This window comes from Mustela erminea, chromosome X (genome assembly GCF_009829155.1).
Source record: "Mustela erminea isolate mMusErm1 chromosome X, mMusErm1.Pri, whole genome shotgun sequence".
Lineage (NCBI taxonomy): Eukaryota > Metazoa > Chordata > Mammalia > Carnivora > Mustelidae > Mustela > Mustela erminea.
Genome location: NC_045635.1, coordinates 127,042,476 through 127,066,753, shown reverse-complemented (window position 1 = coordinate 127,066,753; position 24,278 = coordinate 127,042,476). Strand labels below are relative to the sequence as shown.

Genomic DNA, 24,278 nt, shown 5'->3' with positions numbered 1-24,278 from the left:
TTTGTCTAATACAATGCCTTAATATTTGTTGACTGAATGAATTGGTCAATCAAATAAGCAAGCAGTCTCTGAAAAGATGAGTTCAAAAGGAATGATTTTTCATTGGTGCTATTGTGGCAGGCTTGTTTTTTATTTCCCATTTTACTGGGACCTAATACATACCAAGGCTCAGGTAATAGGAGACAATGAAATGCTTGTGCCATCATAGCCTATCCAATATATGTTAAGGGGGCCATTCTGGGAATGTAGTAATTCTAATCCTCTCATAGATATCCTTTTCTGCAACATTCAACCCCAATATAGACACTCTTTCCCTGCTTTTCCATGACAGTAGAATGATTGGAACTGGGAAGAAAGGGTAGGGAAGAAAGGCGTGGGAGGAAAGATGAGATGTTAAAGGAGCCCAAGGGGCATGGAAGAAGGAGAAAAAAGAGAAAGCTTAAAGGAAAAGAGTGAGAAGAGTTCTGTTCACCTATGGGTGAATGAACTTTATCATTATCCTTGACTTTCAAAAGCTACGCTCTTAGAGTCATGTAGAATCCTTCCATAAATGTCCTCCTTTTCTTTCCTACTTTCATGAAAAGCAACCAGTTATAATCTGTTCTACTGCAGAAATCTTTTCTCAGTCTTACTCGATTCAGCCCACTATTACCATATGTTATTCTGTAAGGGTCACTCACACCAAACATTGTGATGGCTTTGTAAGTGATGTCTTAGCTTTAGTTTCACTATTTCCAGCCTGTCATCCATTATGTAGCTAGGGCAATCCTTTGAAAGCATACATTTTGCTATATCATCTTTCTACTTCAGGCACAACAACAACGTATAGCCTATGGACTAAAACTCTCTTTTTTTAAGTGTGGGCAATTAGGGCAATATTACCTCAGCCTTTCTCTAGCCTGTAAGTCCAGGGATACCATGAATTCCCTTAATACTGATGCTCTTGTATGCCTTTTGCCTTTGCAGTGTTGTTCTTTTGCTAGGAATGGCCTCTTTTCATCTTTTAAAGGTAGTCTCATTTCTAAGCACTATCTACTTTATGAAATCTTCCCTAATACTCCACTCTGAGCAGAAGCCACCACCTACCCTAACACCACCATGAGTTCCTTTGATTTTTGTTTACTATTACAAAGTTAAGCTGTGAACAGCCAAGTAGTTTTCAGTTTATTTTCTTGAATTTATTTCTTCATCTTCCTTCTCTTCCTTTTTCAGTTCATACCTTTCCTGCTTTGACCTTCATCATACAAGAGGACATTTTCCCCCCATAAATCCCTCTTCTCCCATACATTATTTTCAAAGAAATGAAACGATTACTTTTTACTTAAAACAAGTTACAACTCTGGGTCCAATGAAGTTTTAAAGTACGCATAGTACATGTTTTATTGTCACGTTTGTACTAGGACATGCTAGCATTTTTAGGGTTAATATTCATGATTGTCTGCCCAAAGTATTTGACTTAAGTTAAGAGACACACCAAGAAATTCCTTCTCTTTCTTAGGGGTAGAAAATATTTTCCATCTCCTACTCTTTCCCTGAAAGTCTTTACATTGTTAAACTTTTGAGTATATTGGAGAGAACACTGAATTGTCCTTTAAACATAGGGATTTATAACACCCTGAATGGCAAAGATAAGAATACATATACAGGTGATTTTCTGTTTAGGAGTAGTAGAACCCCAAACATATGTACTTAAGATGGGAGACACTGGGGAAAATAAGAGAACAGTGTCTTGTGAACATCTTTACTTAATAATCTTAGAGCAATTTTTTAATAAGGAAGTGAGAAGAGTCCTGAGGAGAGGATTTCCCTTCCTGGTGATAATAGTTTAAAGATCTACAGTTCTAATTACTCTGCCATCAGAAAGGATGAATACTTACTATTTACATTGACTTGGGTGCAAATGAAGGGTATAATGCTGAGCAAAGTAAGTCAATCAGAGAAAGACAATTATCAGAATGTTTCACTCATATGTGGAACATAAGAAATAGTACAGAGGACCACAAGGGAAGGAAGGGAAAACTGAAGGTGATAGGCATTAAGGAGGGCATGTGATGTGATGAACACTGGGTGCTATATGCAACTGATGAATTATTGAACACTATGTCTGAAACTACTGATGTACTATATGTTGGCTGCTTGAATATAAAAAAAAAATCTACAATTCTGGTTGGTACCCTAGGAGAAGATGTCTAGACCAGAAGTTGCAAATTGGTGGTTTGCAAATGTAATTTGTTTGATCCATATAGTGTTTATAACTTTTAAAATTATTTGTGAAGATTTGGAATTTGAGAAATGTGACATAAAACCACAGATTTGATTATTATTTTATGATAAGAAGATATGACAACATTGGTCTCAAATTCCCACATGGCCAATCCAGGTGAGTAGTGGTTGCTCTTGTAAATGGACACATGTTTGCCCATTATCCCAAATTTCCATCACTTTCTACCCTTCCCCTGAAAAAAGGCCCAATGTCAGTTTCCATTAATCAACTCACTTGCACCTTTGTTTTACATGTAGTAGAATTAAGAGCTCCTAGTAGAATTAAAAGGAAAGTGACATAGTTCTTGTCATCAAAACTTGAGGGGGAAAAAAAAAAGGCTGAAAGGATTGGTTTCAAAACCAGGGGAGTTTACATTTCCTTACAGAAATGAAGACTATTTCTACATCTTTACCGTGCATATAAAGAAACCCTTGTTGAAGAAATAAAACTTCAGCTATTACCATTATGCAATTTGTTATAAAGCACTATAATTGATATATAAAAAAGATGTACAATAAAAGTCTTAAGTAGCTAAGAACAGACTGAAATTTCAACATGTTTTGTGTTTAAATGCATATACTAAGTGTTGCTGTTGGGAAATGAAACTATATCTTAAGCAACAAACCTTCCCAGTTACCAAAATATTTTATAGATACCAAATTTATTTTAAAAAAGGTATATTGCAGGGGGAGGAGTCAAGATGGCGGAGAAGTAGCAGGCTGAGACTACTTCAGCTAGCCGGAGATCAGCTAGATAGCTTATCTAAAGATTGCAAACACCTGAAAATCCATCGGCAGATCGAAGAGAAGAAGAACAGCAATTCTAGAAACAGAAAATTGACCACTTTCTGAAAGGTAGGACCAGCGGAGAAGTGAATCCAAAGCGACGGGAAGATAGACCCCGGGGGGAGGGGCCGGATCCCGGCAAGCGGCGGAGCAACAGCGCACAAAATCAGGACTTTTAAAGGTCTGTTCCGCTGAGGGACATCGCTCCAGAGGCTAAACCGGGGTGAAGCCCACGCGGGGTCAGCGTGGACTCAGGTCCCGCAGGGTCACAGAAGGATCGGGGGTGTCTGAGTGTCGCAGACCTTGCGGGTATTGGAACGGGAAAGCCGGCTACAGAGACAGAGCCGACAGTAAGCTTGCAGCTCGGTGTTACCTTGAACCGGTCGCAGGCTCGGTGAGCTCGGAGCGCGGCCGGAGGTCAGGCAGACGGGAGTAACTGGGCGCTGTTCTCTGAGGGCGCACTGAGGAGTGGGGCCCTGGGCTCTCGGCTCCTCCGGGCCGGAGACCAGGAGGCCGCCATTTGTATTCCCGTCCTCTGGAACTCTACGGAAAGCGCTCAGGGAACAAAAGCTCCTGAAAGCAAACCCGAGCGGATTACTCACCCCAGCCCCTGGTAAGGGCAGTGCAATTCCGCCTGGGGCAAAGACACTTGAGAATCACTACAACAGGCCCCTCCCCCAGAAGATCAACAAGAAATCCAGCCGAGACCAAGTTCACCTACTAAGGAGTGCGGTTTCAATACCAAGGAGAGCAGCAGAATTCCAGAGGAGGAGAAAGCAAAGCACGGAACTCATAGCTTTTTCCCTGTGATTTTTTTTAGTCTTGCAGTTAATTTAATTTTTTTCTTTTTCCTTTTTTGTTTTTTTTCTCACCTTCTGGTAAATTTTTTTTAACTTTTACCTTTTTCTTTTTTAACGTTTTTTAACTAGTTTATCCAATATATATATTTTTTCTTTTTATATTTTTGTTATTTGTTTTCTTTTTTTTTAATTCTTTTCTTTTCTTTTTTTCTTCTTTTTTCTTTTTTTTTCTTTCTTCCTTTTTGAACCTCTTTTTATCCCCTTTCTCCCCCCTCACGATTTGGGATCTCTTCTAATTTGGTTAAAGCAATTTTTCCTGGGGTTGTTGCCACCCTTTTAGTATTTTACTTGCTCCTTCATATACTCTTATCTGGACAAAATGACAAGATGGAAAAATTCAACACAAAAAAAAGAACAAGAGGCAGTACCGAAGGCTAGGGACCTAATAAATACAGACATTGGTAATATGTCAGATCTAGAGTTCAGAATGACAATTCTCAAGGTTCTAGCCGGGCTCGAAAAAGGCATGGAAGATATTAGAGAAACCCTCTCGAGAGATATAAAAGCCCTTTCTGGAGAAATAAAAGAACTAAAATCTAACCAAGTTGAAATCAAAAAAGCTATTAATGAGGTGCAATCAAAAATGGAGGCTCTCACTGCTAGGATAAATGAGGCAGAAGAAAGAATTAGTGATATAGAAGACCAAATGACAGAGAATAAAGAAGCTGAGCAAAAGAGGGACAAACAGCTACTGGACCACGAGGGGAGAATTCGAGAGATAAGTAACACCATAAGACGAAACAACATTAGAATAATTGGGATTCCAGAAGAAGAAGAAAGAGAGAGGGGAGCAGAAGGTATACTGGAGAGAATTATTGGGGAGAATTTCCCCAATATGGCAAAGGGAACGAGCATCAAAATTCAGGAGGTTCAGAGAACGCCCCTCAAAATCAATAAGAATAGGCCCACACCCCGTCACCTAATAGTAAAATTTACAAGTCTCAGTGACAAAGAGAAAATTCTGAAAGCAGCCCGGGAAAAGAAGTCTGTAACATACAATGGTAAAAATATTAGATTGGCAGCTGACTTATCCACAGAGACCTGGCAGGCCAGAAAGAGCTGGCATGATATTTTCAGAGCACTAAACGAGAAAAACATGCAGCCAAGAATACTATATCCAGCTAGGCTATCATTGAAAATAGAAGGAGAGATTAAAAGCTTCCAGGACAAACAAAAACTGAAAGAATTTGCAAACACCAAACCAGCTCTACAGGAAATCTTGAAAGGGGTCCTCTAAGCAAAGAGAGAGCCTACAAGTGGTAGATCAGAAAGGAACAGAGACCATATACAGTAACAGTCACCTTACAGGCAATACAATGGCACTAAATTCATATCTCTCAATAGTTACCCTGAATGTTAATGGGCTAAATGCCCCTGTCAAAAGACACAGGGTATCAGAATGGATAAAAAACCAAAACCCATCTATATGTTGCCTCCAAGAAACTCATTTTAAGCCCGAAGACACCTCCAGATTTAAAGTGAGGGGTTGGAAAAGAATTTACCATGCTAATGGACATCAGAAGAAAGCAGGAGTGGCAATCCTTAGATCAATTAGATTTTAAGCCAAAGACTATAATAAGAGATGAGGAAGGACACTATATCATACTCAAAGGGTCTGTCCAACAAGAAGATTTAACAATTTTAAATATCTATGCCCCTAATGTGGGAGCAGCCAACTATATAAACCAATTAATAACAAAATCAAAGAAACACATCAACAATAATACAATAATAGTAGGGGACTTTAACACTCCCCTCACTGAAATGGACAGATCATCCAAGCAAAAGATCAGCAAGGAAATAAAGGCCTTAAACGACACACTGGACCAGATGGACATCACAGATATATTCATAACATTTCATCCCAAAGCAACAGAATACACATTCTTCTCTAGTGCACATGGAACATTCTCCAGAATAGATCACATCCTCGGTCCTAAATCAGGACTCAACCGGTATCAAAAGATTGGGATCATTCCCTGCATATTTTCAGATCACAATGCTCTAAATCTAGAGCTCAACCACAAAAGGAAGTTTGAAAAGAACCCAAATACATGGAGACTAAATAGCATCGTTCTAAAGAATGAATGGGTCAACCGGGAAATTAAAGAAGAATTGAAAAAAAATCATGGAAAGAAATGATAATGAAAATACAACGGTTCAAAATCTGTGGGACACAACAAAGGCAGTCCTGAGAGGAAAATATATAGCGGTACAAGCCTTTCTCAAGAAACAAGAAAGGTCTCAGGTACACAACCTAACCCTACACCTAAAGGAGCTGGAGAAAGAACAAGAAAGAAACCCTAAGCCCAGCAGGAGAAGAGAAATCATAAAGATCAGAGCAGAAATCAATGAAATAGAAACCAAAAAAACAATAGAACAAATCAACGAAACTAGGATCTGGTTCTTTGAAGGAATTAATACAATTGATAAACCCCTGGCCCGACTTATCAAAAAGAAAAGAGAAAGGACCCAAATAAATAAAATCATGAATGAAAGAGGAGAGATCAAACTAACACCAAAGAAATACAAACTATTATAAGAACATACTATGAGCAATTCTATACCAACAAATTTGACAATCTGGAAGAAATGGATGCATTCCTAGAAACATATAAACTACCACAGCTGAACCAGGAAGAAATAGAAAGCCTGAACAGACCCATACCAGTAAGGAGAATGAAACAGTCATTAAAAATCTCCAAACAAACAAAAGCCCAGGGCCAGATGGCTTCCCAGGGGAATTCTACCAAACATTTAAAGAAGAACTAATTCCCATTCTCCTGAAACTGTTCCAAAAAATAGAAATGGAAGGAAAACTTCCTAACTCATTTTATGAGGCCAGCATCACCTTGATCCCAAAACCAGACAAGGATCCCATCAAAAAAGAGAGCTATAGACCAATATCCTTGATGAACACAGATGCGAAAATTCTCACCAAAATACTAGCCAATAGGATTCAACAGTACATTAAAAGGATTATTCACCACGACCAAGTGGGATTTATTCCAGGGCTGCAAGGTTGGTTCAACATCCGCAAATCAGTCAGTGTGATACAACACATCAATAAAAGAAAGAACAAGAACCATATGATACTCTCAATAGATGCTGAAAAAGCATTTGACAAAGTACAGCATCCCTTCCTGATCAAAACTCTTCAAAGTGTAGGGATAGAGGGCACATACCTCAATATCATCAAAGCCATCTATGAAAAGCCCACCGCAAATATCTTTCTCAATGGAGAAAAACTGAAAGCTTTTCCGCTAAGGTCAGGAACATGGCAGGGATGTCCATTATCACCACTGCTATTCAACATAGTACTAGAGGTCATAGCCTCAGCAATCAGACAACAAAAGGAAATTAAAGGCATCCAAATCGGCAAAGAAGAAGTCAAATTATCACTCTTTGCAGATGATATGATACTATATGTGGAAAACCCAAAAGACTCCACTCCCAAACTGCTAGAACTTGTACAGGAATTCAATAAAGTGTCAGGATATAAAATCAATGCACAGAAATCAGTTGCTTTTCTCTACACCAACAGCAAGACAGAAGAAAGAGAAATTAAGGAGTCAATCCCATTTACAATTGCACCCAAAACCATAAGATACCTAGGAATAAACCTAACCAAAGAGGCACAGAATCTATACTCAGAAAACTATAAAGTACTCATGAAAGAAATTGAGGAAGACACAAAGAAATGGAAAAATGTTCCATGCTCCTGGATTGGAAGAACAAATATTGTGAAAATGTCTATGCTACCTAAAGCAATCTACACATTTAATGCAATTCCTATTAAAGTACCATCCATCTTTTTCAAAGAAATGGAACAAATAATTCTAAAATTTATATGGAACCAGAAAAGACCTCGAATAGCCAAAGGGATATTGAAAAAGAAAGCCAAACTTGGTGGCATCACAATTCTGGACTTCAAGCTCTATTACAAAGCTGTCATCCTCAAGACAGCATGGTACTGGCACAAAAACAGACACATAGATCAATGGAACAGAATAGAGAGCCCAGAAATAGACCCTCAACTCTACAGTCAACTAATCTTCGACAAAGCAGGAAAGAATGTCCAATGGAAAAAAGACAGCCTCTTCAATAAATGGTGCTGGGAAAATTGGACAGCCACATGCAGAAAAATGAAATTGGACCATTTCCTTACACCACACACAGAAATAGACTCAAAATGGATGAAGGATCTCAATGTGCGAAAGGAATCCATCAAAATCCTTGAGGAGAACACAGGCAGCAACCTCTTCGACCTCAGCCGCAGCAATATCTTCCTAGGAACAACGCCAAAGGCAAGGGAAGCAAGGGCAAAAATGAACTACTGGGATTTCATCAAGATCAAAAGCTTTTGCACAGCAAAGGAAACAGTTAACAAAATCAAAAGACAACTGACAGAATGGGAGAAGATATTTGCAAACTACATATCAGATAAAGGACTATTGTCCAGAATCTATAAAGAACTTAGCAAACTCAGCACCCAAAGAACAAATAATCCAATCAAGAAGTGGGCAGAGGACATGAACAGACATTTCTGCAAAGAAGACATCCAGATGGCCAACAGACACATGAAAAAGTGCTCCATATCACTCGGCATCAGGGAAATACAAATCAAAACCACAATGAGATATCACCTCACACCACTCAGAATGGCTAAAATGAACAAGTCAGGAAATGACAGATGCTGGCGAGGATGCGGAGAAAGGGGAACCCTCCTACACTGTTGGTGGGAATGCAAGCTGGTGCAACCACTCTGGAAAACAGCATGGAGGTTCCTCAAAATGTTGAAAATAGAACTGCCCTATGACCCAGCAATTGCACTATTGGGTATTTACCCTAAAGATACAAACATAGTGATCCAAAGGGGCACGTGCACCTGAATGTTTATAGCAGCAATGTCCACAATAGCCAAACTATGGAAAGAACCTAGATGTCCATCAACAGATGAATGGATCAAGAAGATGTGGTATATATACACAATGGAATACTATGCAGCCATCAAAAGAAATGAAATCTTGCCATTCGCGACAACATGGATGGAACTAGAGCGTATCATGCTTAGTGAAATAAGTCAAGCAGAGAAAGACAACTATCATATGATCTCCCTGATATGAGGAAGTGGTGATGCAACATGGGGGCTTAAGTGGGTAGGAGAAGAATCAATGAAACAAGATGGGATTGGGAGGGAGACAAACCATAAGTGACTCTTAATCTCACAAAACAAACTGAGGGTTGCTGGGGGGAGGGGGTTTGGGCGAAGGGGTGGGGTTATGGACATTGGGGAGGGTATGTGCTTTGGTGAGTGCTGTGAAGTGTGTAAACCTGGTGATTCACAGACCTGTACCCCTGGGGATAAAAATATATGTTTATAAAAAATAAAAAAAATTTAAAAAAAGGTATATTGCAGAATAAATTATATGTTGAACTACAAGTTTTTTTTAATGGTTTTATTTATTTATTTGACAGAAAGAGAGAGAACACAAGCAGAAGGGAGTGGGAGAGGGAGAAGTAGGCTCTCCACTGAGCAGGGAGCCTGATGCGGGGTTCAATCCCAGGATCCTGGGATCATGACTTGAGCTGAAGGTAGAAACTTAACTGAGCCACCCAGGTGCCTCAAACTACAAGTATTTTCATCTGTGTTGAATAAATGACTGAGATCATATATAGGACATACGTGGCAAGCTGGATTTTTTGTGGCATTTTCTTTTATAGCTTATGAGAGTACAGATATAAAAAATACTATAGAGTTATATACATTTTTTCATGATTTCAGTGAGAATTTTGATGTGAATGAAGAAATTTTTGGCTGTTGCCCATTATAAGAAATTCAGAAAATGGTTTATTTGTGTATATTGAAAAGAGTCCTAAGAAGTATAATATTTGCAGACCATAATTAGTACATATGAGTGTTAATGTCAGACGTAATGAAATCTATATCCAATGTTGCAAAGTTTTGTAAAGACACATAATTTATGTTTGTTCACTGGTAGATTCACTAGGAATTATTTGCTTTGTGGTAAAAGACTTAAATAAAGCATATTATAGAGACAGCAGCTGCCACCATGAGCTGGAGACTTCCTATTAGGTTGAATAACAGCTCAAAAGTTGGGTGAAATGAGTGAATAGCATAGTTCAGCTTCTCTTTATGAACCTAGGTGCCTGCATTAGGGCAAGGTGTTCACCCCAACAAAAAACCCACTGTACAAAGAGTAAGTCCATGTCTGGAAAGAAAGCAATTCTCTTCCTTTAAGATACTAACTTAAACTAAATAACATCATTCCTTATTCTCTCACCATTTCTCTTACCCACATCCTTATTAAAACTAATCCATACTTAAATTCTGTATTCAACATGGGAATTCCAAATATAAGATCTGACATTAATACCCTGGTGCAGAGTAAAGGAGGCAGGTTTCTGGGGTTTTTTGTTTGTTTGTTTGTTTGTTTGTTTTTAAGATTTTATTTCTTTATTTTACAGAGATCACAAGTAGGCAGAGAGGCAGGCAGGGTAGAAGGGAAGCAGGCTCCCTGCTGAGCAGAGAGCCCGATGCGGGGCTTGATCCCAAGATCTGAGACCATGACCCGAGCCGAAGGCAGAGGCTTTAACCAACTGAACCACTCAGGCGCCCCTGGTTTCTGTTTTGCAAATCAAAGTGGAAATAATTTTTAACAGAAAATTGCAATTAATTATTGCTATTTTTTTTTATTTCCAGCATAACAGTATTCATTATTTTTGCACCACACTCCATGCAATCCGTGCCCTCTATAATACCCACCACCTGGTACCCCAACCTCCCACCCCCCGTCCCTTCAAAACCCTCAGATTGTTTTTCAGAGTCCATAGTCTCTCATGGTTCTAATTTGAGCTTTTTATGTTTTTAATTTAAAATATCTCTACAGTGATTTTTACCTTATCTCATATGCTCACTCCATAGTAATTAAAATTGTATTACATTTTTGACAGGTTTTTTTTTTTTTTACAACTAGCCTGATTTACTTATTTCTGATACCACTCCTATAGACATTTGAATTTGTGACATCTGCATTAGATAATGATTTTGCTATTCCTCCCCTTACATCTATTGTCTACCCTCTAAGAGAAGGAAAAGTCTAACAATATATCATCAGTCAGAAAGACTGTCGTTGAAAGAAGAAACCGCTTTAGGTTCACTCCTGTGTACCCAGCATAAACTGTAGAAGTTATTCAATGAGTGTTTACTAGATGGATGGATAAATGTACTTCAGTTGAAGACAGAACACATACCCAGAACTCTTTCGGGAGGGAAGCTGTATTACAGTCTCATGCAAGTTCAGTATTAAGGATAATTACTTTCTTTCCCCTTCAACTTCTTCTTGGCCTTTTTCTGCTTTAGATGCCTATACAACAGCTGAAGTGGTTTATTCTTGGACTCTTGGGAAGAACAAATCTGTGGAAGTAGCACAGGATGGCTCCCGCCTGAATCAGTATGACCTGCTGGGCCATGTTGTTGGGACAGAGATAATCCGGTCTAGTACAGGTATTTATTTATTTTATTTAATAAGCATTTTTATAACCTGAACCATATACCAGTCTTATACCTGTGCTTATAAAAACATGTAATCCCCAAAGTAGTCTTGTGATGTAGGTACTATTATCAAAAGGAAATTGAGACATAGAAATGTTGAGTAATTTGTCCCATGTTACATAATATAATATCAGAAACAAGATCTGAACTCAGGCAGATTGGATCCCAAGCCAATGTTTTTAACTATGATCCCCTGTTGTCTAAGTGGGTTAGAAGGTCAAAGACATTAGGGCTGAACTGTGGTAGAAGAGAAGGCAGAGGGAAGCCATAATGATTGGAGAACTGAACTTTGATCCTAAAGGTTTCATGAAGACATTTGCTCAACTCTGCCAATGCTGAAGTGACAAATTAATAAGCCAGGAGGGTCCAGGTACACAGCCAGGAGGTCCAAGGATGAGCCATGGAATTATTTTTTAAGTGAGTCACCCATCTCAAAAACAAGTCTGTCTGGCAAAACTTTCCAGGTCCTCTCAATAGCTAAGTCTTGGATTAATAAATGGAACCTAGAGACTTTTTTTGTAGGCTGGAGTCCTGTTTAGAGACTGACCAGTTACAGGGGCCTAAGAAAGGAGGGACCCTGAATCTGAACTAACCCTAGAGTATTTGGCAAAATGAAGTATATCTTTTGGGTCCACATAGCTTACAATACTTTTTTTGGTGTTAAGGGTAGGAACTTTCGGCACTTGTCTTGGCGAAAGATCTGAATCCACAATTATAAATGGATTAGGGTACTCTTGTTCTTTTATTTCATTATCCAGACACTCTTTCCACTTCACGTGGTGTTATAGTATATCATCTTATCTGTGCCCTGTTTTCCCTCCATCTCAGGGTGGAAAATTTCAGGGACAACAGTATTTTGAGATTTAGAATTTGGTATGGGGAAAAACTATTACAAAGAAAGGCAATACTGAAGTGTCAATGTGAAAACATGATCTATCAGAGAAGCTACAAGCGGTTCAGAGTAAGAAGTGAAAGGTAGAAAGATTGTGGGGCCATGGGAATGTGGGCTGCTTTCCTCTGAGAGGATTCTGGGGTTTGGCCCATGGAGTTGGTACTGCGTGGACCAGGCTGAGCAGCTGGGCAGATACTAATGTATATAGCTGGCCCAGGTCCGAGAGTTTTCCCCCTCCAGCAGGTGTGAGTTAGCTGCTGGAGCCAAATGCCCAGTTTTGCAGAATGTACATGTGGGTTCTGGAGGCGGGTGTGCCCAGGCCACTTGGACCTCATAACTTCACTCCAAAGAGCACTCCATGTCTGCACAATGAGCTACTGTGCTCCTGGGGCTCAGATTCTGGCTATGCCTCCTATCCTCTGGAAGCACTGGAATTGTGGTCTGGGGCCAGTTGCCCAACCTCCCTAACTTGGTTTGCTCACAGTGAATCTACACCATGGTATAAGTGTTGCTTACAGTTGCAGACCTATTGCTAGGTTTGCATGCCCTGACCCCTGGACTGAGCACAGGCCTTGTTAGGGTGCTTGAAACCCACTTCCTGAGACCCCGTGAAAGGGTAGGACCAAGGGCACCTCAGCTGGACTTGGTGTGTATATGTGGGGGGTAGTCTTCCCCACCTGGATAGTAATTCTGCTCTCCCCAAACAGGGGGAGGGAGCAGTCCTTCAGTACCCACATGTGCATACTACATTCCATTTGTCCTATGGTAGCCCTTAACATTTTTGGGCAGAAGCCTTTGTCCTGCTACTGGGTGCATCTGCATTATGCTGCCTTTGCAGCTGGGGCTAGGACCTCCTTTCTGTGATTACATGCCTGAAATGCATGCCTGTTCTTCCCCATGTGAGCTATGGGCAAAGAGGACCCAAGGTCCTAAAGGAGGTCATGTGTGTGCCTGCAGGTGACAAGGCTCGGCTCAGAGCAGCACAGAGGGTCCCTATAGGCCCAGGGCACACCGCCCCTACCCAGGATGTCTACCCTGAGGGAGGGAGAGAACTCCCCGCTGCATCCGTGACTCTCCTCACTTCCTGATCCTTCCTCAGCACTGCTCACGTGGCATCAGCTTTTGAGTTCCATCATTGGCTATCCAAGCAGTCCCGGCTCCCATGTCACTTGCTTAAACCACTGTTTGTTTAGTCTTTATCACACAGGCAATGCACATTCATTATAGGAAAAGTAGAATACACAGAAGAGCAAAGTATGGAAATATTCTTTAATCCCACCATTGACTGATTATTGTACATTTTGGTGCATAATCTTTAAGAAGGTTCCTATGTATTTTTTTACATAAATACCATTGTTACTGTTTTTAATTTAATTTTATATTATAAGCATGTTTTCTTATCAACAAATATATAAAATCCAAATAAAATGTATATACAAGTTAGCAATATTTTTATTTAGTTATACTGGACATTTTATTAATTTTGGGTATATAATATAATGATTCAATATTCTTATATATAGCAAAATTATTATCTATCTCAGTAATTCTGGTTACCATCTGTCAACATATATAGTTGTTTTTTTCTTGAGAAATTTAAGAGCTCTTTTCAGCAGCTTTCAAATACGCAGTAAGGTATTATTAACTATAGTCACCAAGCTGTACAGTACATACCTAAGACTTACTTATTTTATAATGGAAGTTTGTATCTTTTTACCACCTTCACCTGTTTCACCCACTGCCCCTCCTATGCTCTCAGCAACCACCAATCTGCTCTGTGTAACTATGAACTTGGTTTGTTTGCTTGTTTGTTTTTTGCATTTTTTAAAAAAACTCCATGTATAAGTGAGATTAAAACAATATTGGTGTTTCTCTGACTTATTTCACTTAGCATAATGCCCTCAAGCTCCATCCATGTCGTTGTAAATGACAAGATTTCCTTCTTTTGATGGCTGAATAATATTCCACTGCCACTGCATATATGCGTATGTATATTTATATACATGTATATATGTGTATAAAATAGATATATACATTCATAGCACATTTTCTTTATCCATTCATCCATCAGTGGAAACTTAAGTTGTTTCCACATCATCCTGACTATTGTAAAAATGCTTAACATTGGAGTGCAAATATCTTTGAGTTAGTGTTTTCATTTTCTTTGGATAAATACCCAGAAGTGGCATTGCTGGATCATAGGGTATTTCTATTTTTAATTTTTTGAGGAAACTCCACACTATTTTCCACAGTAGTTGCACCAATTTATATCCCACCAACCAAAGTGCACAGATGTTCCCTTTGCTCCACATCCTTGCAAGTACTTGTTGCTTTTTGTTAGTTATAAATAGTAATATTTAAACAATTATAATAGACATAAATATAATAAACATTAATTATTGCTTGTTTTAGTTACTTTAAATTTTAAAAGAAAATAAGAAGCACTCCTTCAAGGCCACAGAATTCTTGGTAACAATATGATAGGTTTTGTTGTCACTGGGAAGTATGGCATTTCATTGTGAAACTCAATAAAATAATACCTTCATTTTAATGGCCTCCTATATGTGGATCATAGTCCATTTAACCAATTATTTAGTAGTATTTTCTATGTTTTAATGCTATAAACAACACTGTGAAGACCTTTTTCTATATCTTATTTTGTCCCTGTGTAATCATCTGCCTAGGATAGATAGAATACTAAGAATTTTATCTCAGAAAGTAGATACATTTCTAAAAATTTTAATACATATTGACAAATTGCCATTTTAAAACGTTAAAAAATTCATGGTCCCATTATCTGTGTATTAGCATGTCAGTTTCCCTTCACTATTGGCAATGCAGATGTTGTGGGCTGAATTATGTCCCCTCAAAAGATACATTGAAATCCTGACTCACAGTACACCAGTAAGTGACCTTATTTGAAAATAGGGCCATTGTAGATATAATCAGATTATAGCTCAAATTAAGTTTTGAACACATGATATAATGTACATTAGTAAAGAGGTGATTTTTATTGTATTAAATTCACTCACACAATTCAATACTATGCAGATGTAAGAAAGAATGAGGAAGTTCTTGATGTATCATTTCAAGGGGATATCTGCAGGCTATAGGGTTGAGTGAAAAAAGGCACAGAACACTGAACAGTAAGGTATATATACTGGTATAGAGATAGTATTTCTAGAAGGATACACAAGAGGCTGTTAATTGTTTTTGTTGTTTTTCTTTAAATAATACTGTAGAAATTACAACTTTATTTTTTTTTAAAGATTTTATTTATTTATTTGACAGAGAGAAATCACAAGTAGGCAGAGAGGCAGGCAGAGAAGAGAGGGGGGAAGCAGGCTCCCTGCTGAGCAGAGAGCCCGATGCGGGGCTGGATCCCAGGACCCTGAGATCATGACCTGAGCCGAAGGCAGCGGCTTAACCCACTGAGCCACCCAGGCGCCCGAAATTACAACTTTAAAAAAGATTTTATTTTATTTTATTTATTTAAAGATTATTTATTTATTTATTTATTTGACATACAGAGATCACAAATAGGCAGAGAGGCAGGCAGAGAGAGAGGAAGGGAAGCAGGCTCCTGCTGGGCAGAAAGCCCAACGCGGGGCTTGATCCCAGGACCTGGGATCATGACCCAGGCAGACGGCAGAGGCTTTAACACACTGAGCCACCCAAGCACCCCAGATTTTATTTATTTTGAGAGATAGAGAGAGAACATGAACAGGGGGAAGGGCCAAGTGAGAAAATCTCAAGCCGGATCTACGCTGAGCACAAAGTCCAAACGGGGCTCTATTCTATGACCCTGAGATCATGACCTAAGCCAAATCCAACTGACTGAACCACCCAAACACCCCAAGAGGTTGTTAATTGGAGAAATGAGATGGGTGGTTTGGGGGCATCTATGGGAGGGAGACTTTTTGCTATAAACCCTTTGATACCCTTTGATTTAGAAACCATATTAATATTATTAATATAATGTAATAATATATAATGTAATATTATTATCATTTGTATGTATATTGTTTCATGTGATTATAAATTATGGACATTCTTTGCTGAATTCTAAATATGCTCTTCTCTCTGGGGTCCAGAATATTAACAGAATGCTGGACCAGAGAAATATCACAATCCATAGATGCTCTGTTTTATATGATTGGCTTTCTCTCTGAATGCTCTCAGTTCTTTTTTTTTTTTTTAAAAGATTTATTTATTTATTTGACAGAGAGAGATTACAAGTAGGCAGAGAGGCAGGCAGAGAGAGAGAGAGGAGGAAGCAGGCTCCCTGCTGAGCAGAGAGCCCGATGCCGGACTTGATCCCAGGACCCTGAGATCATGACCTGAGCCGAAGGCAGCGGCTTAACCCACTGAGCCATCCAGGCGCCCAATGCTCTCAGTTCTTAGTATGAAGTACAGGCATACCTCGGAGATGCTGCCACTTCAGTTTCAGACCAGCAAAATAAGCAAATATTGCAATAAAGTGAGCCAAGTGAATTTTTGGTTTCCCAGTGTATATAAAAGTTTTATTTATACTATACTGTAGTTTATTAAGTGTACAATAGCATTATGTTGAAAAATTTATAAACCTTAATTTAAAAATACCTTATTCCCAAATAGTGCTAACCATCTACGTTTTCATGATCAGTGATCATATAACCAAATTATAATCAGTGATCTCAGATTACCATAATAAATATGATAATAATAGAAACAGTTTGAAATATTGCAAGTTTTACCAAAATGTAACACAGAAACATGAAATGAGCAAATGCTTTTGGAAAACTGTCACTATAGACTTGTTTGACATAGGCTGCCACAAACATTCAATTTATGAAAGACCCAGTACTGAGGTATTTACCCAAAAGAAACAAAATTAATTAGAAAAGACATGTGCACCTCTATCTTCATTGCAACATTATTTACGTAGTCAAGATATGGAAGCAAACTAAGTGTCCACAGGTAGAAAAATGGATAAAAAAGATGTGCCATATATATGTGCATGTATATATATATACATGTGTGTATATATATGTGTGTGTGTGTTTACACACACAAATACATCTATACACAATGGAATATTACTCAGCCATAAAAAATAGTGAAATCTTGCCATTTGAGACAACATGAATGGTGCTAGAGGGTATTATGCTAAGTGAAATAAGTTGGACAGAGAAAGGCAATTATCATATGTGGAATCTAAAAACAAAAGAAATGAACAAACAGAAACCAGAAAAAGACTCAAATATAGAGGACTGATGTTTTGGGGAGGGAATGGGTAAAATAGATGAAAGGGATTAAGAGTTACAAAATTCCAGTTATAAAATAAATGCATCATGAAGATGAAAGGTAAAAAATAGGGAATATAGTTCATAATATTGCAATAACTTTGTATATTGACTACACTTACCGTGATGAGCCCTGAGTAGTAAATAGTATTGTCAAGTCACTCTGAGGTATACTTGAGTCTAATACAACATTGTATGCTAACTATATTCAATAAAATCAATAAATAATCAAGTAAATAAAATGAGGAATGCCTGTAATTCTAAGCAAAAATTCCTCCTCTTTGCTCCAAATTCAAATATGTGTTAAATAAATGAATAAAAGCCTTCAAAAATCTGTGTTTAGCTGTTCACACCATTCCCTATTTTAGCTCCAATTCCATTTTGTCTCACTTGGGAAATTATTGCATTAATTTTCTAAATAGAGGATTTGAATGCATGATCTTATTTTTCCATTCCCAGAAATGTGAATTAGAAGAATAAAGAAGGCAAGATAAAAGTTCAAGGAAGAGAGAAAGAAAATTGAAAAACAAACAAACATGAATTTAAGAAAGTCTATCTACTCACTTAGTATAATGAGTTAATTTGCCAAGCTATTTAAAAAATCTTCTTGTGTCTTTCACAACCTTTGATATTAGCTAAATTGTGAATGTGATTTCCATTGTATTCTCAAATATGTCGCATTTAACACAAATGGGATTTAATAGGCTGGAGTGCAAAGTCAAGGGAAAATTCCCAAACCACTTAAAGGGTCATCTTTCATAATAAGACACACAAAGAGAGGCCACAAGGAGAAGGGGAATATAATGATCCACGTTATAAAAATATATTCAGTTATGTAAAGCATTTGCTGAACTGTTCTGTATTTCTAATCCATAGATAGAAACTAATTTGTGAATACATATGCATTATATGTTTTATATTGTACCCTTGGATATTTTACACACAACACAGATGGTACTTAATAAGCTTAATAATAAGCTGAGACACAGGGTGGAAATATAATGGGGAATTTGGAAAAAAAAATCTTCCAATCTGATCAAAGCTTTGACTCTTTGGCAGAGAAGAGGATGTAAAGAGATACAAAATATCAGAGTTACATTTAAGAGAACCTAGTCAGTTAATTAACACAATGAATTAATTTGTTAAGTTTTGTAAACATTCACTTGTGGTTTTCACCCACAGAAAGTATCTAGGGTATGAATACATGTGAATGCCCAAAGGTGAATTTCCATTATCTCTTTGACTATTTCACATTGGACCCAGACCGTCTGCGATAGAAGAGCAGAAATGGGAAATCTTCACAACCGAACAAAAGGCTTCAGTTCTCACTAAGGAAAATTCTTTTTGCCTCTTTGCTTTCCCTGGCACCCCAGCTTTATTGAGATATAATTTTAAAAATCGTGTACATTTAAGATGTACAATGTGATAATATATGTATATTTTGTGAAATGATTGCCATAATCCATCACCTTCTTAATTTTGTTGTTGTTCTTATTCTGGTGATGAGATCACTTAAGAATTTACTCTCTTAGCAAATTTCAAGTGTACAATACAGTGTTTTTTTTTTTAAAGATTTTATTTATTTATTTATTTGACAGATGGAAATCAGAAGTAGGCAGAAAGGCAGGCAGAGAGAGAAGAGAAAGCAGGCTCCCCACTGAGCAGAGAGCCTGATGTGGGGCTTGATCCCAGAACTCTGGGATCATGACCTAAGCCGAAGGCAGAGGCTTTAACCCACTGAGCCACCCAGGCACCCCTACAATACAGTATTATTAACTTTAGTCATCATGCTGTACATTAGATCCCCAGAATTTATTCATCTTAGAGCTGGATGTTTGTTCCCTTTGGTCAACGCCTCCCTATTTCCCCTACCCCTCAGCCCCTGGAAAACACCATTCTCCTTTGTTTCTATAAGTACAACTTGTTTTAGAGTCTACATGTAAATGATACCACACAGTATTTGTCTTTGGCTTATTTCAGTTAGCCTAATATCTTCTAGGCTCATCTGTGTTGTCAAAAATGCCAAGTTTTTTCATTTTTTACTGCTGAGATAATACTCCACTGTGTGTATGTGTGTGTAACTATAAATCACATTTAATTCATTCACTCATTCATTAATGGATGGACAATTCGGCTGTTTCCATGTCTTGGCTATTGTGAATAATGCTGCAATGAATATAGGGGTACAGATATCTCTTCTAGGTACTGATTTTGTTTCTTTTGGACATATACTCAGAAGTAGAATTGTTGGATCATATGGTATTTCTATTTTTAATTTTTTAAGACACCTCGTTTCCATAGTGGCTGTGCCAATTTATAACCTACCAATAGTGCACAAAAGTTTCCCTTTCCTATACATCCTTTCCAACACTTGTTATATCTTGTCTTATTGATGGCAACCATTCTTTTAGGTGTGAGGTGATATCTCATTGCAGTTTTGATTTGCATTTCCCTGATGATTAGTAACATTGAGCACATTTTCATGTACCTGTTGGCCATTTGTATATCTTCAGAATAATTCCATTCAGATCCTTTGCCCATTTTTAATTGGATTGTTTTTGGTTTTTTGCTGTTAAGTTGTAAGAGTTCTTTATATATTTTAGAGTATAATCTGTATCAATCATGGTTTGCAAACATTTTTTACAATTCTGCACCTTGTCACTTCTTGTTAATTGGCCCCTTTGCTATAAACATTTTGTTTTGCTTTGTTTTGTTTTGTTTGATGCAGTCACATTTGTTTATTTTAGCTTTTGTTGCCTGTATTTTTGGTATCAGGTCTTACATTAAGTATTTAATTCATTTTGAGTTCATTTGCAAGATAGGGGTCGAATTTCATTCTTTTGCATGTGGATATCCAGTTTTCCCACCACCACTTATTGAAAAAACTATTCTTTCTCCATTCTGTATTCTTAGCATCCTTGTCTAATGTTAGTTGCCTTAAATACATGAGTTTATTTCTGAGTACTTTATTTTGTTCCATTGATCTATGTGTCTGTTTTTATGCCAATACCATGGTGTTTTAATTACTATACCTTTGTAATATAATTTGAATCAGGAAGTGTGAGATCTCTATCTTTGTTTATCTTTCTTAAAACTGCTTTGGATTTCAGAGTCTTTCGTACTTCAGTCCATAGTGTATATGGACTACATCTATCCATTCGTCCACTGAAGGTCATCTTGGTTCTTTCCAGTTTGGCGACCGTGGCCACTGCTGCTATAAACATTGGGGTACAGATGGCCCTTCTTTTCACTACATCTATACTTTGGGGTAAATACTCAGGAGTGCAATTGCAGGGTCATAGGGAAGTTCTATTTTTAATTTCTTGAGGAATCTCCACACTGTTCTCCAAAGTGGCTGTACCAACTTGCATTCCCACCAACAGTGGAAGAGGGTTCCCCTTTCTCCACATCCTCTCCAACACATGTTGTTTCCTGTCTTGCTAATTTTGGCCATTCTAACTGGTGTAAGGTGATATCTCAATGTGGTTTTAATTTGAATCTCCTTGATGGCTAGTGATGATGAACATTTTTTTCATGTGTCTGATAGCCATTTATATGTCTTCATTGAAGAAGTGTCTGTTCATATCTTCTGCCCATTTTTTGATATGATTGTCTGTTTTGTGTGTGTTGAGTTTGAGGAGTTCTTTATAGATCCTGGATATCAGCCTTTTGTCTGTACTGTCATTTGCAAATATCTTCTCCCATTCCATGGGTTGCCCTTTGCTGTGCAGAAGCTTTTGATTTTGACGAAGTCCCAGAAGTTTATTTTCACTTTTGTTTCCTTTGCCTTTGGAGACATATATTGAAAGAAGTTGCTGTGGCTGATATCAAAGAGATTACTGCCTATGTTCTCCTCTAGGATTCTGATGGATTCCTGTCTCACATTGAGGTCTTTTATCCATTAATTCTGATGCCTTTTATTTATTTTTCTTACCTTATCGATCCAGCAAGGACTTTCATTATTATGTTGAAAAGGAGTGGTGAGTGTGGATACTTATGTCTTCTTCCTGATTTTAGAGGAAAAGCTTTCAACCCACCATTGAGTACAATGTTGGTTGTAAGTTTGTCATATATGGACTTCTTTTATGTTGAGGTATATTTCTTCTATACCCAGTTTGTTGAGAGTTTCTATCATGAATGATTGTTGAATTTTGTTAAATGTTTTTTTCGGCATCTATTGAAGTGATCATTTGATTTTTTTTCTTTCATTCTATTAATATGATATATCTCATTTTTGAACTGGGAATGTTGAACCATTCTTGCATCCCAGGGATAAATCCCACTTGATCATGGTATTTGATTCTTTTAAAGAGCTGTTGAATTTGACTTGTCAGTATTTGTTGAGAATTTCTGTGCCTGTATTCTTCAGGGATATTGGCCTGTACAGCTTGCCTTTGAACAAAGAAGTCTGAACTACCTGATTCTACTTATATGTGGATTTTTTCAATAAATATATTAGAAAAGTGTTTGGAGATTTGTAACAATTTGAGGAAACTGACTGATGAACCACATAGTCTAGAAATATTTTTTAAAAATTAGGATAAGTTTGACATGTCATTAATGCATAAAATATATTCAGATACTATTTTATTATTCACTACCATAAAATATACACAAATCTATTATAAAAAGTTAAAATTTATCAAAAGTTATGCACATATACCCAGATAGTCCATGGCACCATTCGCAGTTGAGAAATATATAAACAAATGTAAAGATGCAGTATTAAATCATAACTGAATAAAATTAACCCCAGTTTATACTACACTACTTTAAGAATTTTATAGCCACCTCCTGTTGCTTTTGTAGTGAGATCAAGTGTTGTGAGTATCCACTTAAAACACTATGTGATGCTAATCATCTCCCCGTGAACAGTTCATCTCTCCACTAAATTGTGTATCACAGCAAAAGGTAATCTCTCATGGTTCTTGCATATTTTTCATCATGTTAGGTGTAATACCATGAAACTTGAATAACAATATGGAAACCATACAAAGTGCTACTAGTGATTCTTGGATTGTTCCCAAGAGGCAGAGAAAAGCCATGATATTACAAAAAAAATTAATTGCTTGATATGTACTATAGATTGAGATCTACAGCTAAAGTCTCCCACCATTTCAAGGTAAATAAATCCAGCATAAGGACCATTATAAAAAAAAAAGGAAAGGAAATTCTTGAAGTTATCACTACAAGCACATCTGCAGGTACAAAAACCTTGTGCTTTTTGTGAAATATCTTTTTCTCATTGAAAATGCAACTTTTATGTAGGTACACAAGTGCTATAAGAAAGGCATATCTGTAGACTCTAATTCAATAAAAAGTTAAGTCATTATATGACAATTTAAAGTAAAAGGAAGGTGAAGGATCCAAAGTTGGGGAACTTAATGCCAGCAAAGGATGGTTTGATAATTTTAGAAAGAGTTTTGGTTTTAAAAATGTCAAAATAATAGGAAAAACAGCTTTTGCCAATGATGAGGCAACAGATGAGTTCCAAAACACCATTAAAAAATCATTAAGGAAAAAAGATAATTGTCTGAATATGTTTCTAATGCAATGAAAATGCCCTATACTGGGAAAAAATGCCACAAGACATGTACTAGTAAGGAATAAAAGTGAATACCAGGACTTAAGGAAGGGAGAGACAGACTAATTCTACTGTTTTGTGTAAATTTAGTCAGGTTTATGACCAGGATTGCCCTTATATATAAAGCTGTTAACCCTCCAATCTTGAAGGGAAAAGATAACCACCAGCTGCCAGTTCTTTTGCTGTACAACAAGAAGGCCCAGACAATGCAAACACTTTTTCTGGATTGATTCCATCACTGCTTTGTCCCTGAAGTCAGGAAGTACTTTGTCAGTAAAGAACTGCCTTTTAAAGTTCTTTTGATATTGGGTAATACACCTGACATCCCAGAAACCCATAAGTTCAACACCAGCAGCACTGAAGTGGTCTACTTGCTCCTAAACACAGCAACACTAATTCAGCCTCTGCATCAGGAGGTCACAAGGACCTTTTTTTTTCCATTTTTTTCTTTTTTTATTTATTTTCAGCATAACAGTATTTATTATTTTATATATTATTTTATTTATATTTATATTCATATATTTATATAATATATAAATATATATTTATATAATTTATTTTTATATTATTTATTATTTTATATATTATTGCTCCATGCAATCCGTGCCCTCTATAATACCCACCACCTGGTACCCAACCTCCCATCCCCCTACCACTTCAAACCCCTCAGATTGTTTTTCAGAGTCCATAGTCTCACAGGGACCTTTAGGTTTCATTATACATGGTACTCTATGTAAAATATCATCAACCCTATGTAGGAAAACCCCAATATAGAGAACATGAAAATCTGGAAGAATTATAACACTGAAGATGCCATCATTGTTACAGAACAAGCCATGAAATCCATCAAGTCTGAAACAATAAATTCCTGTTGGAGAAAACTGTGTCCAAATGTTGCTCATGACTTAACATGATTTATGTAGAATCAAAGAAATAAAGAGATTTTGATATGGAAAAAAAAAGTGGGAATGGAGGGGTTTCAAGACATCGATCTTGGAGAATTCAAGAACTAATAGAACAGCACATCAGAGGA

General features: G+C 37.4%; 1 protein-coding gene across 4 annotated transcripts in view; it reads left to right on the top strand.

The window, feature by feature from the left end:
• Positions 1-24,278, top strand: part of GABRA3 (gamma-aminobutyric acid type A receptor subunit alpha3) — a 402,002-nt gene that overhangs the window by 340,829 nt on the left and 36,895 nt on the right. For all 4 annotated transcript variants that reach the window (XM_032330182.1, XM_032330179.1, XM_032330180.1 and 1 more), the window contains exon 7: positions 11,293-11,436. In XM_032330182.1, coding sequence (XP_032186073.1) covers positions 11,293-11,436 — 144 coding nt within the window. The remainder of the gene's footprint in view (positions 1-11,292; positions 11,437-24,278) is intronic.